Source organism: Schistocerca gregaria, chromosome 11 (genome assembly GCF_023897955.1).
Source record: "Schistocerca gregaria isolate iqSchGreg1 chromosome 11, iqSchGreg1.2, whole genome shotgun sequence".
Taxonomy (NCBI): Eukaryota; Metazoa; Arthropoda; class Insecta; order Orthoptera; family Acrididae; genus Schistocerca; species Schistocerca gregaria.
In genome coordinates this window covers 62,447,144-62,466,283 of record NC_064930.1, presented here as the reverse complement: position 1 = coordinate 62,466,283, position 19,140 = coordinate 62,447,144, and the positions used below count along the sequence as shown (strand labels likewise).

Genomic DNA, 19,140 nt, shown 5'->3' with positions numbered 1-19,140 from the left:
ATACTAAATTGGTGATCCCTTGATGCCTCAGAACATGTCCTACCAACCGATCCCTTCTTCTGGTCTAGTTGTGCCACAAACTTCTCTTCTCCCCAATCCTATTAAATACTACCTCATTAGTCTACCTCATTAGTTATGTGATCTACCCATCTAATCTTCAGTATTCTTCTGTAGCACCACATTTCGAAAGTTTCTATTCTCTTCTTGTCCAAACTATTTGTCGTCCACGTTACACTTCCATACATGGCTACACTCCATAGAAATACTTCCAGAAATGTCTTCCTGACACTTAAATCTATACTCGATGTTAACAAATTTCTCTTCTTCAGGAACGCTTTCCTTGCCATTGCCAGTCTACATTTTGTATCCTCTCTACTTCGACCATCATCAGTTATTTTGCTCCCCAAATAGCAAAACTCCTTTACTACTTTAAGTGTCTCACTTCCTAATCTAATACCCCCAACATCACCCAGCGGTTGCGAATATGGACAGCCATCAGCTGTATAATGGAATGACAACAATGAAAACTTGTGTCGGATCGGGACTTGAACCCGGATTTCCCGCTTATAGCGAGTTTTACCCTTACCCCTTTGTTTTGTTCGTTCTATTTGGTCGTAGCGGACGTCACGTGACATCCGTTGAAGTTCGTTGTTTATGTCTTCACTCATTTTTTTCTTTTTTTTTTTTCTTCCAGAGAGCACCCAACTCTCTGACCAAGCACGCTGAGCTACCATTTGGCTATCCGAGCACAACTCACTACAAGACCTAAACTTCCATATGTCGTCAACTATCTGTCTACGACCTGCACTCATACATCCATTATGTATATGCCCATACAGGAGAGACATGCATGCATGTCCCAAGGAATTCGGAATAATACAGCCATTGCAATATTGTGTTTATCCGCCGACGCCGGACAAGCGACTATCAAGTAAAATTTCTCCCCTGAAGGGGAATATACATAATGGATGGGTGAGTACAAGTTGCAGACGCGTGGTTGACAACATATAGAAGTTTAGGTCTGGCCTTGAATGGTGCTCGGATAGCCAAATGGTACGGCGACCGCTCGCAATGAGCGGGAAATCCGGCTTCCAGTTGCAGTCCGGCACAAATTTTCATTGTCACCATTCCATCATATAGCTCATGGTTGTCCATACAGCGAATACATTTCATGTGCTCTACTGAGTGTCGACCTGTAGCCTTCCCCTACTCGATCACCAGATCAGTCTCCAATCGCGCACGTATCAGAATTTCTAAAATCATTAGGGGAAGTGGCAACAAAACGACTATTCACGTTGGTGTGTAGAATATATGAGTCTGGCGACATACCATCTGACTTTCGGAAAAGCATCATCCACACAATTCCGAAGACGGCAAGAGCTGACAAGTGCGAGAATTATCGCACAATCAGCTTAACAGCTCATGCATCGAAGCTGCTTACAAGAATAATATACAGAAGAATGGAAAATAAAATTGAGAATGCGCTAGGTGACGATCAGTTTGGCTTTACGAAAAGTAAACGCACGAGAGAGGCAATTCTGACGTTACGGCTAATAATGGAAGCAAGGCTAAAGAAAAATCAAGACACGTTCATAGGATCTGTCGACCTGGAAAAAGCATTAGACAATATAAAATGGTGCAAGCTGTTCGAGATACTGAAAAAAGTAGGGGTAAGCTATAGGGAGAGACGGATCATATACAATATGTACAACAACCAAGAGCGAATAATAAGAGTGGACGATCAAGAACGAAGTGCTCGTATTAAGAAGGGAGTAAGACAAGGCTGTAGCCTTTCGCCCCCTACTCTTCAATCTGTACATCGAGGAAGCAATGATGGAAATAAAAGAAAGGTTCAGGAGTGGAATTAAAATACAAGGTGAAAGGATATCGATTATACGATTCGCTGATGACATTGCTAACCTGAGTGAAACTGAAGAAGAATTAAATGATCTGCTGAACGGAATGAACAGTCTAATGAGTACACTGTATGGTTTGTGAGTAAATCGGAGAAAGGTGATGGTAATGAGAAGTAGTAGAAATGAGAACAGCGAGAAACTTAACATCAGGATTGATGGTCACGAAGTCAATGAAGTTAAGGAATTCTGCTACCTAGCAGACTCGCTATGGCAAGAAAGGCATTTCTGGCCAAGAGAAGTCTACTAATATCAAATACCGGTCTTAATTTGAGGAAGAAATTTCTGAGGATGTACGTCTGGAGTACAGCATTGTATGGTAATGAAACATGGACTGTGGGAAAACCGGAACAGAAGAGAATCGAAGCATTTGAAATGTGGTGCTATAGACGAATGCTGAAAATTAGGTGGACTGATAAGGTAAGGAATGAGGAGGTTCTACGCAGAATCGGAGAGGAAAGGGATATGTGGAAAACACTGATAAGGAGAAGGGACAGGATGATAGGACATCTGCTAAGACATGAGGGAATGACTTCCATGGTACTAGAGGGAGCTGTAGTGGGCAAAAACCGTAGAGGAAGACAGAGACTGGAATACGTCAAGCAAATAATTGAGGACGTAGGTTGGAAGTGCTACTCTGAGATGAAGAGGTTAGCACTGGAAAGGAATTCGTGGCGGGCCGCATCAAACCAGTCAGTAGACTGATGACACAAAAAAAAAAAAAAAAAAATATCAGTCTTCATCGGATGGCCGAGCGGTTCTAGACGGTTTAGTCCGGAACCGCGCTGATGCTACGGTCGCAGGTTCGAAACCTGCCTCGGGTATGGACGTGTATGCTGTCCTTAGGTTAGTTAGGTTTAGGTAGTTCTAAGTCTAGGGGACTGATGACCTCAGATGTTAAGTCCCATTGTGCTTAGAGCCATTTGAACCATTTTGAACTTCATCAGAAGACAACTTCAGCTTCATCCACAAACAGCATTAACCATTCCTTGACCAACCCGAATGCACCGGCATGGATCTTCATTCCACAAACTGGCATCCGGCACATATACAACACAATGCATGCACGTTATGGCGGATACACCGATTATTAATGTGCCAGCATTACATACTTGCAATGGTGCATCTCGCGTTAACATAACCTGTAATCTTGCAATGTTAATCATGTAATCATATACGTGTGTCAACTACACAAACGTATTCCCAAAATTTCGTTAATATACATCAATTATTTTTGGTATTGCGATTTTCTCCGTCAGAGTATATAAGTAGAAACCGTAAACATCACACCTGCTTAGGCCGCATCCGAAACTGCTTCTGTACTAGAGCAATACACCCTATGCCAAATACGTGGGGCTTTCGACCTGTCACAGCCATGCTAGATATCCACTAGGAGCGGTTTTTCTGATGTAATCACTGGTATGATAACTGAAATGAAAGGTTCTTGAAAATCTATAATACAGGTAGAAAGTCGTTGGCAAAATCTATTCATGATTATTACAGGTATTTATTACACTGTAAAAGAACTTTGTCAAAGATCTTTCGTGTTGTGGGATACTTCGATTTGTTGTGGCGCTAAAACAGATTGGTGGTATGATCCAACTTTCCACAATACTCTGTCCAGTGCAAGCCCCTTCATCTCTCGTATCTTCTGCACGATACATTTATTTGAAACTGCTTCCTGTATTCTTCTTTTGGTTGCCCCCCACAATTTATACCGTTCACACTTCTCTCCAATTTTAAATTATTTGAAACTGCTTCCTGTATTCTTCTTTTGGTTGCCCCCCACAATTTATACCGTTCACACTTCTCTCCAATTTTAAATTCATGATTCTTTGATGTCGCAGAAAGTGCCCTTATAAGCCGATCCCTTTTTCTAGTCAAATTGTGCCGCAAAGATATCTTTTCTCCAGTTCGAGTCAGTATTCCTTATTATCAGATCTAATCGTCAATATTTTTTCTAGCCCCATATCTCAAAAGCTTCTCTTCTCTCCTTCTCTTTGTTTGTTTATCATCCACTTTTCACTTGCATAAAAGCCTACATCCCATACGACCGATTCCAGAAAAAGATTTCCTAACGTTTAAATTTATATTCGATGTTGGAAACTTAATTTCTGAGAAAACGTCCTATTCATGCTGATAACACCTCTTTACTTCTCCCGTAGTCCGTTATTTGGTTGCCCACATAGCAAAACTCGTCTACAATTCCCGGCACCTCATTCTGTAAATTAACTGGATTCAATCAGGTGATGCTGTGCGAATTAGATTAATTCGCACAGCATCACCTTATTGAATCCAATTATATTATAGGTTACTCTTGTCTTAGTTTTGATGATATCGAGTATAGAAACAAGGGTGTGGTCGTAGCTTTTGTAATATATCTTGTTCAACATCGGTTCACACACGTTGAATCATATTGTAAAACCGTCGACATATTGGCCGTCTGAAGGCGCTTATTGTCAGTAATAGAATACTAACGACCATTACTGATGACCCCAAAAATAATGTAAGTATTGTTGATGCGTATTGAGTGTGTGATATCGAGCGCTGACAGTATAAAAACATCCTCCGTATAGATGTCTTGACGGAGCTTCATGCACCAGCCACATGCCATTACCGCGCTCTGTTTATGTTCGCCTTTGTGCGTATCATACCTTAGATTCAATTTTTCAAGTAGTCTTTTAACACAATATAGTTTGAATAGGGCTATGCATGAGTAGTCATTGCATTTACCACTTTAGGACGGTCATTGGAAGATTCAGTACTCCGTTATTTTCTGAATTAATTTTCAAAAACTGTATTAGCTTGTTAAATTACTCAGCACTGTGGAGAAACGCTTCTAAGTAGAAAATTATGCATTATACGAGTATATATATAACGACTAATAAGAGGTTTGCTAAAGCCATGTCAGTCTCACCAGACGATCACCAAGAGTAAAAAAAAAATATATATTAATTACACAGATGTATCCATGCACAGTAGATATAATTGCTTCACATGCTGCAGCAACAATTATGCTAATTGCATTTGCTGACTTACCGCACTAAAATTCCTGCATACAAATGACCTACCTGTCGCCGTAAACCTCAAAGGTACTCCTAAGCGATCATAGATTGCGACTGGGTCTCTGATTAGCGTATTTTGCTTATTTGTTTTATGTCGTATGACTATTAATAATAAGTCATACCAAGCAGGACTCACCCGAAAACAGTTTATGAAATCTTTAGAGTCCGTGGTACTGATTTCAATCAGAAAATTAACATGCGACAGGCCTGTCTCCTTTTTCAGCCGTTCTCGGGCCCATTTACTCTTTCTTGTAGTTTTCTATTCTTTGCCTGGAATCGCTAGTATAACTGTGGCACACGCCTTCTTCTGGGTGTTCAAAAACTTAAACTTGTCAAATCGCGCTGCCAACTGATAACACTGGTTATTGTATTATTTCTTTCCTTTTCAGTCTCAGTTAACACTGACAATTTGGGTGAGTAGGTACTAGTCTCAACCCTTTCCGTTCTTTATCGAACAGTTACCTCATTCGTTCTGATATGATTAATAATAACATTCGCGCATGTTAAACTATTCATAAGCAACGTCATACATTCTGCGTCTTAATTTAAGTGCTTACTTCACACTAAGAGGATTGTGGCAGAAGTACTTCAGATGCGCCTTCTGCCACATTAAGCTAACGGTTGACTTACTGTGATGTAGACGCCTACATGTGTGATGTAGGCCCTTACATCAAAGCACAAAATGTTTCATGATGGTTATGAGCATCTCAAAATGTACGAATGTCATTATTAATCGTGTAGGAACCACTCAGATAAGAATTCGATATTTAGCGGAGTTGTTCGAAACTGGTGACTGTAACCTAAATTGTGAGTGAAACTGAGTGTGAACAGAAAAACAAGGAAATAACAGAACTGAATTCAACTGCGAATTCTTTTAACAACGCAGTTTTGGAATTCCACAAATATTGGTAATATTATTGATTGTGTGGGGGTGGGGGGTGGGGGTGGGAGAGGAGGAGGGGGGGGGGGCGATTCACTATATTGAAGCTTCGAAAAACTAGTGTTGTCAATAAATACTGTACGTGCGCAGTCTCGTCACAACATCGTGTGCGAGGAACGCTTTCGCTGAGTTGTGTGAACATCTCAAGAGCACGCACAGAGTCTTAGATCACAGATGACACAGACCTCACATGATGTCATTATATTGAAACCAACGTGACAGTCAATTGACTGATAGTGACATACCTTTACATACAACTTCAGGGATACTGCTCAATTTACTTTTGTCTTAACTATAGTATTTTTGGTGAAGGTTTCTTTATTACAGCGATGACCTCTTGTTCAGCGTTGGGATGCAACGAAAGGTCATGTGAAAGGAAGTATACTCCGTTACACAGCTAAAGTTTTTTTTTAAAACACAAAATAATTGGCGGACTCATTTTTCGAGAGTAAATCAGTGAATTCAGAGGTTGAGGCCAAGGTTACCAAACAGAGGCGTACGGCTTTCTATTTGAGAGTATTTATTTGTGTCTACATATTAATAACTGGATGATAATGGTCATTATATACGTAGCTCGCAAGAGAAAAAGGTTGGCCCTCTTCTCCAAAACTCGATAAATGACTATGACTTTCGAGACGACACCATGCTAATATCTAACTGACTATAAGAGCTTTTCTGTAACCATCGTTTTCTAATATATTATGCTTTTTATCTTGATACTGTTTCGGTATCTGTACTGGATTTAAAAAAGTCGTAAAACATTAACTATTATTGACAGAAATGGATGCTATTTCTTACAAAAGCATAACAAAACATTTCACATGGCCAAGAAATCTAAATGCTTCCTGCTACAACGGTATTTTGTCGCATACTCTTGTGGAATTAGTGAACTATATACACTGAAGAACTGTGATTCTGCAGTTTGCAAAAAGGGAAAACTATCAATACAGTGTTTCGAACTGTTCGTTACTATTGCATCTGACCAAATGTATAAGCGGTAACCATTGCATTAACACTGAGAATTTAGGAGAAATGAGTGCTACAGTGTGATACTGGACCTCTCTTCTGAGATCTTGGTTTTGGTGACAAGGCTGATATGTAATGCATCCCGATGTAAAGGTTATGTTGAAAGGTGACAATTTGGTATCGAGTTGACGAAGCCAGCGATTGCTAATTCGAACGTTGCGTAACAAACCTGTAACATAGCCTAATGTTTGCACTCAGTCCATATTCAAAGCCCTTTTCATAATAAAAACTGAAGCTGCAAACGTTCATTCAGAAAACGTATATTAGATAATGGATAATTCTCCAACGAGTATTTTGATGCATATTATGAACATATATCGCACACAAACTACGGAAAATACAAGGGAGGTTCACTACGCAACTTTTACCATAAAACTTTTCACATGTATTGCTGAGAAATGCTTCCTGGCAAACTAATATTTTCTATTTTTCTGTGGAAACAGTGAACTAAATTATTCGAAAGAAAGGGCTGTCAGTACAATATTTCGAACTGTTTGTTACCTTTTCTCCTGGCCAAATGGAAAAAAAACATCCCCTTTCTCTGGTTGGTTAACTGCGGTAGGTTATGGATATACAGTCATCAAGGTAGCGTCCAATAGAAAGACATGCACGACGCTACTGAACCACACGAAATTATTGTTATTACTGCCGCATTAATAAAAGATTATCGTACTTTTCGAATCTTCTGTATTTGTTTTATTCTGCACAACACTATTTTCCTCCCTTTAGTCCATTTTCTAGCGATTTTCTGCTATAGGAAAACGTGCCACATGCATTAACATGATATTGTATTTAAATTTACGTGTTCTATTTGTTTCGGTTCGCACATATGCTGTCTTGTTGGTGTCACAGCTCGACATTTTAATAAATTAATACATTTCGCGCCTTATTAAAATGTCAGTCTGTGGAACCGGCAGGACGGCATATGTGTGTACCAAAACAAATACAACGCGGAAATGTAAGGCAGTCACTTTCAACTGCAGAAAATTGTTTGAAAATACCCTAAACGACAGACATTAGTCGTATACGAATAAAATAAATGCCCCAGTCTTTTGACAAATTTCTTGAGGTGGTGCCCAATATGAGAATATGCATAGCATTAATATTAGGAAATTTTGAAGAATTTAGGTTAATTTTTAGAACTATATGTGTAATATTTAAGCTTCAAGTCGCTCAACCATTAAAATCTGTGCTTGATTACAGATATAAATGAAAAAAAAAAAAATGTTAACTGTCGGCTCCCCTTCATAAACGGCGCAATGACAGACTGTTGGCTGTTTGTCCTCCGTCACGTGACTTTATATTGGTTTCAAGCGTTTAACATGGCAGAAATAGGAGCGAGACACTTTCTAAACTCTAGCCAAGATGAGCCCTAAAATGCTTGCTTTAAACGCTAAGAGCGCTTCATCATCTTCGATACTGTGAAACAAATCTCTTCTACTGCAAGTTCCTCGCTTTCGATATGTATAGTATGGATCAAAACAAGACAAAAATTGCAAGTAACCATGGGATTTAAAATTTATATTTTAAAAGCTACGAGCATTTATTCACATCCGCTAGTGTGGAAAATATCTCTTCTGCTGAACAACAGCTCACAGCACTTAAAGTATGCGTTTTAGAGCCCATGTTTGCCAGACATTTTTTGGCTCGTGTGATCGCTCCTGAAATATCTCTGAATGTTGACTATCCGTCTTGGGACACTCCGTATGTATTCATGGTCTTTTCCGATTTTGCTACCACATCATCCTATTAGAAAGCATAAAACGAGCTTCTTCGAAACTAGTGCAGAAAACGGGAATAAAAAAGGGAATACTTCTGCTGTATCGTATTAAAAGTAGTGAGATCAGGACATTGACCGGCTGATTAGAAACTGATTTGCCTTTATTCTCTGCTTTGCAATACATAACATGTTCACAACTTTTACCATTAATAGCAGTTATTATTATTATTATTATTATCACTTTATTCTCAGTTGTGTGGTACATAACATGTTCACATATATTGTTTTTACTATTATTTATTTTTGTTATTATTATTATTATTATTATTAATATTGCTATGATCAGGTAAAATTCCGTAATCAATCATGTTACAATATTTTTTTAAAATGTTAAAAACACGACCTATTTTATAAAGAGTAGGTCTAAAGGAAGCAATAAAATAAGCAAATGTGCTTTAATCCTACATTCCATTATCATTAAGAACGTCGTGAGATGCAGTGGAAATGGATAATTTAGGTCCTATGCTAGCCACATCCTTTAGTACGTGTATTTCTGGAAATCAATAAAATGAAGTTTCAGAACTACCGCAAAAACAAGGCTATACTGCAACTGTATCGTTAGAAACATAACATGATCCGGACACTCACCAGGCGATTAGAAAATTTATTCGCAGTTGTGTGATACATAACACGTTAACACTATATTATTATTATTAATGTAAGCATTGTTACTGTTGCTATTAATATGCTGAGGTATAGCTCTGTAATCAATCAAAACATGAAACATTTTTTTGTTGGTTGCTTTGGGGGATTAGGGAAGGAAGGAAGTAGGCCATGCCCTTTCATAGAAACTATCCCGGCATTTGCCTGAAGCGATTTTGGGAAATCACGGAAAACCAAAATCAGGATGGCCGGACGCGCGTTTGAACAGTCGTCTTCCCGGATGTGAAACAGTGTGCGAACTACTTCGCCACCTCGCTCGGTCAACAATTTTTTTTAAAAAAGTGTTAAAAACATGTCATGTTATATGAACAGGGAGAGTAGCTCTAAAGGATTCAATAAAATAAATAAATAGATGTGGTTAACTTATTCATTTGCACTGTCAGAAAAATAACATTATGAGATGCAGTAGAAGTTGATAATGTGAAAGGTATGTTAACCATGCCTTTCTGTACGTGTGCGGTATATACAGGGTGAATCACCTAACATTACCGCAGAATATATTTCGTAAACCACATCAAATACTGACGAATCGATTCCACAGACCGAACGTTAGGAGAGGGGCTAGTGTAATTGGTTAATATAAACCATATAAAAATGCACGGGAGTATGTTTCTAGCACAAACCTACGTTTTTTTAAATGGAACCCCGTTATTTTTGTTAGCACATCTGAACATATAAACAAATACGTAATCAGTGCCGTTTGTTGCATTGAAAATGTTAATTACATCCGGAGATATTGTAACATAAAGTTGACGCTTGAGTACCACTCCTCCGCTGTTCGATCGTGTGTATCGGAGAGCACCGAATTACGTAGGGATCCAAAGGAAACGGTGATGGACCTTAGGTACAGAAGAGACTGGAACAGCACATTACGTCCACATGCTAACACCTTTTTATTCGCCTTTTTCACTGACGCACATGTACATTACCATGAGGGGTGAGGTACACGTACACACGTGGTTTCTGTTTTCTATTACGGAGTGGAATAGAGTGTGTCCCGACATGTCACGCCAATAGATGTTCAATGTGGTGGCCATCATTTGCTGCACACAATCGCAATCTCTGGCGTAATGAATGTCGTACACGCCGCAGTACATCCGGTGTAATGTCGCCGCAGGCAGCCACAATGCGTTTTTTTCATATCCTCTGGCGTTGTAGGCACATCACGGTACACATTCTCCTTTAACGTACCCCACAGAAAGAAGTCCAGAGGTGTAAGATCAGGAGAAGGGGTTGGCCAATTTATGCGTCCTCCACGTCCTATGAAACGCCCGTCGAACATCCTGTCAAGGGTCAGCCTAGTGTTAATTGCGGAATGTGCAGGTGCACCATCATGCTGATACCACATACGTCGGCGCGATCCCAGTGGGACATTTTCGAGCAACGTTGGCACATCATTCTGTAGAAACGCGACCGTGGCCCGTGTTTGTTACAACACGCAACTGAACGTCGGAGGTTTCAAGCGTCAACTTTAGGTTACAATATCTCCGGACGTAATTAACATTTTACAATGCAACAAACGGCATTGATTACGTATTTGTTTATATGTTCATATGTACTAACAAAACTTGCGTGGTTCCATTTAAAAAAACGTACGTTTGTGTTAAAAAACATACTTCCGTGCATTTTTGTATGGTTTGTATTAAACAATTACATTAGCCCCTCTCCTCACGTTCGGTCTGTGGAATCGGTTAGTCAGTATTTGATGTAGTTTACGAAATATATCCAGCGGAAACGTTAGGTGACTCACGCTGTATGTTCATGGTCAAGCATAAGCACAAAAAGGGGCGCAGACAGAGACAAGGGATACTCACCGTTGAGCTTGTCTATGGCGCGGTCCGCCACTGACTGATCTGGACACTCCACGAAAGCGTAGCCGCCCCGTTTGACCAAGATGGTTGAGCACGTGAGGTTATGGTCCTGGAACAGCTGCCTCAAGGTCGCCTCGGACGCGTCAGCAGGCAAGTTGCCCACGTAAAGCTTGCTCATCTTCGCCTACTCTTCCTCTGCGTTTACTCTCTTCTGGCAGGTGTGGCAGCGGCACCAGAAACAAACAGGAGACACCGGAGGAGGTGAAAGAGACCAGCTACGTCACAGGTAAACAAACAAAAACAAAAAACTTCGCCGCTCAGCCAGGCACTGTCACAAGAACACACTGCAGTGGAGCACTAATCGTTGTTTCTGTTCCGAAAGATATCCGCTACAAAGTCGTTCCGTACAAAAGTACTACAAAAAAACGACGAAACCGCACACTGTAACTGCACATCAGCGGTCGCTACAAAATGACATTCTCACACTGAGGTATAAAAGACAAGTGTCCGTAAAAAAATATTGTTCCGCGGTAGCAGAAGCGCCGAAGGGGAACACCTCGGCGGAGCTACGACTAAAAAAAATGCCAGGTGGACGCGCAAGAACTGCGCAATGTCATCGGGCACTGCGAAAACGTTTGCCGGGCGCGGCGTGTACATCCGCTGTCCTTGCCTCGCTCGCTACTATGGCAGCGGCCGGAGGCAGCGCTCGGCGTTGAAACAGCGGCTGGCGCCGCGCCATTGGTCGACCGGCGAGTCACGTGACCGCCGGCGATTCCCGCCTACCGGGGCCATTGGGTAGCGGCCGATTAATATTCGGGAGTGCACGCATAAGTTTATGCGGGTGCGCGAGGACGCGTACGACAAAGACACGCGAGAGGAAGAAGCGCAAGACCGGACCGTGCACAACGGCAAAGCAGTGAGTCGGAACACGGCGTCGTCTACACCGGTGTCTGTAGGGCGCACGCTACCCTACGTTGTCTGGTGGTGGGCAGTCGTATCTGGCGGTACGCAAGGAAGTGTTATAAGACCTCTGTTGTTCCTAATCTACAGTGTGATTCAGAAAAACTGACATAACGAATCGGGCATTCAACAAGGATCGGTAATCTTACACCAACCGGGGATCGCAAACTCCACGACAGAGCGCGATGTTCACGTGTGTTGTATTCGGTATACAGGGTGTTACAAAAAGGTACGCCCAAACTTTCAGGAAACATTCCTCACACACAAATAAAGAAAAGATGTTATGTGGACATGTGTCCGGAAACACTTAATTTCCATGTTAAAGCTCATTTTAGTTTCGTCAGTATGTACTGTATTTCCTCGATTCACCGCCAGTTGGCCCAATTGAAGGAAGGTAATGTTGACTTCGGTGCTTGTGTTGACATGCGACTCACTGCTCTACAGTACTAGCATCGAGCACATCAGTACGTAGCATCAACAGGTTAGTGTTCATCACGAACGTGGTTTTGCAGTCAGTGCAATGTTTACAAATGCGAAGTTGGCAGATGCCCGTTTGATGTATGGATTAGCACGGGGAGGTACGTTTGTATCGAGACAGATTTCCAGAACGAAGGTGTCCCGACAGGAAGACGTTCGAAGCAATTGATCGGCGTCTTAGGGAGCACGGAACATTCCAGCCTATGACTCGCGACTGGGGAAGACCTAGAATGATGAGGCAATTCTTCGTGCAGTTGACGATAACCCTAATGTCAGCGTCAGAGAAGTTGCTGCTGTACAAGGTAACGTTGGCCGCGTCACTGTATGGAGAGTGCTACGGGAGAACCAGTTGTTTCCGTACCGTGTACAGCGTGTGCAGGCACTATCAGCAGCTGGTTGGCCTCCACGGGTACACTTCTGTGAATGGTTCATGCAACAATGTGTCAATCCTCATTTCAGTGCAAATGTCCTCTTAACGGATGAGACTTCATTCCAACGTGATCAAATTGTAAGTTTTCACAATCGACATGTGTGGGCTGACGAGAATCCGCACGCAATTGTGCAGTCACGTCATCAACACAGATTTTCTGTGAACGTTTGGGCAGGCATAGTTGGTGATGTCTCGATTGGGCACCATGTTCTTCCACCTACGCTCAATGGAGCACGTTATCATGATTTCATACGGGATACTCTACCTGTGCTGCTAGAACATGTGCCTTTACAAGTACGACACAACATGTGGTTCATGCACGCTGGAGCTCCTGCACATTTCAGTCGAAGTGTTCGTACGCTTCTCAACAACAGATTGGGTGACCGATGGATTGGTAGAGGCGGACCAATTCCGTGGCCTCCACCTCAACCCTCTTGACTTTCATTTATGGGGGCATTTGAAAGTTCTTGTCTACGCAAGCCCGGTACCAAATGTAGAGTCACTTCGTGCTCGTATTGTGGACGGCTGTGATACAATACGCCATTCTCCAGGGCTGCATCAGCGCATCAGGGATCCCATGCGACGGAGGGTGGATGCATGTATCCTCGCTAACGGAGAACATTTTGAACATTTCCTGTAGCAAAGTGTTTGAAGTCACGCCGGTACGTTCTGTTGCTGAGTGTTTCCATTCCATGATTAATGTGATTTGAAGAGAAGTAATAAAATGAGCTCTAACATGGAAAGTAAGCGTTTCCTGACACATGTCCACGTAACATATTTTCTTTCTTTGTGTGCGAGGAATGTTTCTTGAAAGTTTTGCCGTACCTTTTTGTAACACCCTGTATCTGCAGGCAACATTTGCCTGTCAATGGATCGGTCGCGATGGGCCAGTTGCATGACTATCACGATCATTGATGTCTCCAATAGATTGTTTTCTTGTGGGAGTATCTGCAGGGGGCTCAAATGGCTCTGAGCACTATGGGACTTAACAGCGGAGGTCATCAGTCCCCTAGAACTTATAACTACTTAAACCTAACTAACCTAAGGACATCACACACATCCATGCCCGAAGCAGGATTCGAAACTGCGACCGTAGCGGTCGCGCGGTTCCAGACTGAAGCGCCTAGAACCTCTCGGCCACTCCGGCCGGCTATCTGCAGGGCCTCGTCTATGAAATACATGTTACATCGCAGGAGGACGTGGTCGGCAGAACTGCTGCGGTAACAAGATGTCTTCGAGATGCATCAGCTGTCTTTGTGAGGATGCGCTGTTCAATGCAGCATCAATGTCAAGGTGTGTCTCGATGCATCTGGACAGAACTTTCAGCAGCTCCTGTAGTGGGCGACCATTTGTAGTATGTGACTAAATAACTACAAAGCCATTTAGTAGTTCCGGATGGCCCACGCGACCCCCGATTCCAATGTGATTACTGATCCTTGTAGCATGCCTGATGTGCCAAGACGATTTGTAAACGTTTTTTTGAATCACTCTGTATCTAAACTATTCAGGAGACAATCTGAGCAGCCCTCTTACATTGTTTGCTGATGATGCTGTCGTTTAGTGTCTCTTAAAGTCATCACAAGCTCAATACCAATACTGCAAAAATATTCGTACGGTGCGAAAAGTGGCAGTTGACCTTAAACAATGCAAAATGTGAGGTCATCCACATGAATAGTAAATCGAATCTGTTAAATTTTTGTTACATGTAAAGTTGTAAAATTACTGTGGACTATCCTAAGTACGTCCGCCCCGATAGATGAGTAGAGAGCGCGGCGGTCTCTCACGCCAAGGGCCCGGGTTCGATTCCCTGCTGTGTCGGAGATTTTCTCCGCTCAGGGACTGGGTGTTGTGTTGTCCTCATTATCATTTCATCATCATCAGTGGAAGGCAATGGGAAACCACCACTGGCATCACTTCCCTACACGCTCATGCGGTGGACCGCTCTGACGAGTCTTCGCCCATGACAAGACCTACCGTAAGGCACAACACAAAGATCCTAAGTAAGTTTCCCTAGTAGCTTTGGTCAGTTAAGATCGTAACCGCGTTACCTTAACATTACATGTGTTGAATACCTATCGGGCGTTAACTCATTTCGATCGCTTTGCTTGCGTGTGCGATCAGTGTCTTATTAGATTACCCCAGAAAGCGGAAGCGATGAACTCTGTAAAAACTGAATGTGCACCTATAAAGAGCCACATAACCCACGGAACGCCAGAGGGCTACATAATTATGCTCTCGTTTGTTACTTCAAAGCCGGCCGGAGTTGCCGTGCGGTTCTAGGTGCTACAGTCTGGAGCCGAGCGACCGCTACGGTCGCAGCTTCGAATCCTGCCTCGGGCATGGATGTGTGTGATGTCCTTAGGTTAGTTAGGTTTAATTAGTTCTAAGTTCTAGGCGGCTGATGACCTCAGAAGTTAGGTCGTATAGTGCTCAGAGCCATTTGAACCATTTTTGTTACTTCAAATCAAACATTATTTATAGCAAAATTAAAACTGGCATCGTTTGATTCAGGTTTTATTTCAAAATAGTTTATTTTTTACGTGAAATAGATGGATGTTGCAGTAAAAATAAAAAATTAACAAATTTATGATAGAATGCTCGAAAAAACAATTCCCTAAAACAATTAAAGTCAGAAAAAATGCAAAACAAAAACATACCAAACATTGCTACAATACTTCATCGTGGTTATGTAAAATATGTGTCTGTCATTATCAAACAGCTTTCGCAGTTATCAGTTACGACAGGAAACTCTCACCTCTGATCATGATGAAGAACGTTGAGTACAAAATAACAACAATAATTACATAGATTGTTTTGTGTTTGTGCATGTAAGCTGTACTTGCATCAAAAATAATTGTTTTGGTTCATAGAAGCGCAGAAGTTACACACATAGCTAATTTTCTTTACTTGTAAAATGCAATCTTAATTATGCGTAAAACAAGCAAACAAAAAGCAAAGAGTTGTCTCGGACACGTCCGCAAGAACAGATATCACATCTACTCCCTCGGACATGTCCGAAAGAACAGATACCATCTTCATATACAGTATAGTACGTGGAAAGCACTGAACATGTTGATGTTGTTGTTGTGTTCTTCAGTCCTGAGACTGTTTTGATGCAGCTCTCCATGCTACTCTATCATGTGCAAGCTGCTTAATCTCCCAGTACCTACTGCAACCTACATCCTTCTGAATCTGCTTAGTGTATTCATCTCTTGGACTCCCTCTACAATTTTTACCCACCACGCTGCCCTCCAATACTAAATATGTGATCTCTTGATGCCTCAGAGCATGTCCTACCAACCGATCCCTTCTTCTGGTCAAGTTGTGCCACAAACTTCTCTTCTCCCCAATCCTATTCAGTACTTCCTCATTAGTTATGTGATCTACCCATCTAATCTTCAGCATTCTTCTGTAGCACCACATTTCGAAAGTTTCTATTCTCTTCTTGTCCAAATTATTTATTGTCCTTGTTTCACTTCCATCCATGGCTACACTCCATACAAATACTTTGAGAAACGACTTCCTGACACTTAAATCTATACTCGATGTTAACAAATTTCTCTTCTTCAGATACATTTTCCTTGCCATTGCCAGTCTACATTTTATATCCTCTACACTTCGACCATCATCAGTTATTTTGCTTCCCAAATAGCAAAACTCCTTTACTACTCTAAGGGTCTCATTTCCTAATCTAATTCCCTCAGCATCACCCGACTTAATTCGACTACATTCCATTATCCTCGTTTTGCTTTTGTTCGTGTTCATCTTATATCCTCCTTTCAAGACACTGTCCATTCCCTTCAACTGCTCTTCCAAGTCCTTTGCTGTCTCTGACAGAATTACAATGTCATCAGCGAACCTCAAAGTTTTTATTTCTCCTCCATGGATTTTAATACCTACTCCGAATTTTTCGTTTGTTTCCTTTACTGCTTGCTCAATATACAGATTGAATAACATCGGGGAGAGGCTACAATCCTGTCTTACACCCTTCCCAACCACTGCATCCCTTTCATGTCCCTCGACTCTTATAACTGCCATCTGGTTTCTGTACAAATTGTAAATAGCCTTTCGCTCCCTGTATTTTACCCCCGGCACCTTCAGAATTTGAAAGAGAGTATTCCAGTCAACATTGTCAAAAGCTTTCTCTAAGTCTATAAATGCTAGAAACGTAGGTTTGCCTTTGCTTAATCTTTCTTCTAAGATACGTCGTAAGGTCAGTATTGCCTCACGTGTTCCAGTATTTCTGCGGAATCCAAACTGACCTTCCCCGAGGTCGGCTTCTACTAGTTTTTCCATTCGTCTGTAAAGAATTCGTGTTAGTTTTTTGCAGCTGTGGCTTATTAAACTGATAGTTCGGTAATTTTCACATCTGTCAACACCTGCTCTCTTTGGGATTGGAATTATATTCTTCTTGAAGTCTGAGGGTATTTCGCCTGTTTCATACATCTTGCTCGCCAGATGGTAGAGTTTTGTCAGGACTGGCTCTGCGAAGACCGTCAGTAGTTCCAACGGAATGTTGTCTCCTCCCGGGGCGTTGTTTCGACTCAGGTCTTTCAGTGCTCTGTCAAACTCTTCACCCAGCGACGTATCTCCCATTTCATCTTCATCTACATCCTCTTCCATTTCCATAATATTGTCCTCAAGTACATCGCCCTTGTATAGACGCTCTGTATACTCCTTCCACCTTTCTGCTTTCCCTTCTTTGCTTAGAACTGTGTTTCCATCTGAGCTCTTGATGTTCATACAAGTGGTTCTTTTACCTCCGGAGGTCTCTTTACTTTTACTGTAGGCGGTATCTATCTTACCCCTATAAGCCTCAACATCCTTACATTTGTCCTCATGTTAGGAACAGGAATTGCAAAATGTAAAGTAAGCACGGGCCACTTTGAAGATGACCCACGTGAATGTGGAGAAATACAGACATTTGAACACTTGCTCATATGCCCAAGGATGGAGGCCGGACGCTGTGGCCGAGCGGTTCTAGACGCTTCAGTTTGGAACCGCGCGCCTGCTACGGTCGCAGATTCGAATCCTGCCTCGGGCATGGGTGTGTGTGATGTCCTTAGGTTTAAGTAGTTCTAAGTCCAGGTGACTGATGACCTCATATGTTAAGTCCCATAGTGCGCAGAGCCATTTGAACCCAAGGATGGAGTTGTTTGCACGGGGGAAGATTTTTGTGCAGTGGCAAGATCGATTCGAATTGAGGAGAGAATTAGAAACAAGAGAGGCGATTCTGACACTGAGGCTTCTTATCGAGAAGCAAATAAAGTAAAATAAACCGACTTATGTTTTCTGTCTAGACCTGTACTGTAATGTTATGGGGCAAGAGATGTTCAGAGTGGTGAAGAAAGCAGGTCTAAAATAAAAAGACATTAGGGTGATACTCAGCGTCTGTAAGATCCAAGTGGGTGTAGTATGGACTTTTCATCAAGAACAAAGGGCAAAAATTAGAAAATGCGTGAGGTAAGGATGTGCGCTTTTTTCTTTTATATTCAGTGCTTACATCCAGGAAGCTATAGACCAAGTTGGTGAAGCTACTGGGATCAAAATTAATGGGCAGAATATAGACATGGTGCGTTGCAGAGATGATATAGCTGCGGTCACGGAGACGAAAGAAGATCTACAGAAGGTACTCAGCACAACGGAAAGCATTCTCTGTACTCAGTGTGGTACGAGAATAAACAATCGAAATACTAAATTTGTAATATGCAGTACTGAAGAAGAATATGAACCTCTAAAACTAGGAATTGCAATATAGAAGTTACAAGTGATAACGGAATTTACCTATTTCGGAAGCAGGATCACAGGGGCGGCAGAAGCAAGACGGAAACTGTGTGTAGAAAATATCAGGGCAAAACTGCATCTACTTTGAGGAAGAAATCACTCGGAAAAAAGAACATCAGTCTGGAATAATGAATCGGATCGAGAAAACATTTGTTTGCTCAGATGTGTGGCCCTGTACGAGTGTGAAACTTGGAAAACAAGACAGAAGGTGGGTGCAAGCCCTTGAAGACTTGTAGCTTCAGAAGGATGACGAAGATCAGTTGAAGAGACAAGCGATGTTGAGAAGAGTAC

At 41.8% G+C, this 19,140-nt stretch overlaps 1 protein-coding gene across 1 annotated transcript in view; it reads right to left on the bottom strand.

Moving 5' to 3' along the window:
• The window catches only part of LOC126295504 (insulin-like growth factor 2 mRNA-binding protein 1), a 717,023-nt gene extending 705,138 nt beyond the window's left edge, over positions 1–11,885 (bottom strand). The window contains 1 exon segment of the mRNA XM_049988083.1: positions 11,202–11,885. Coding sequence (XP_049844040.1) covers positions 11,202–11,376 — 175 coding nt within the window. The 5' untranslated portion in view covers positions 11,377–11,885.
• Positions 11,886–19,140: the final 7,255 nt, after the last annotated feature.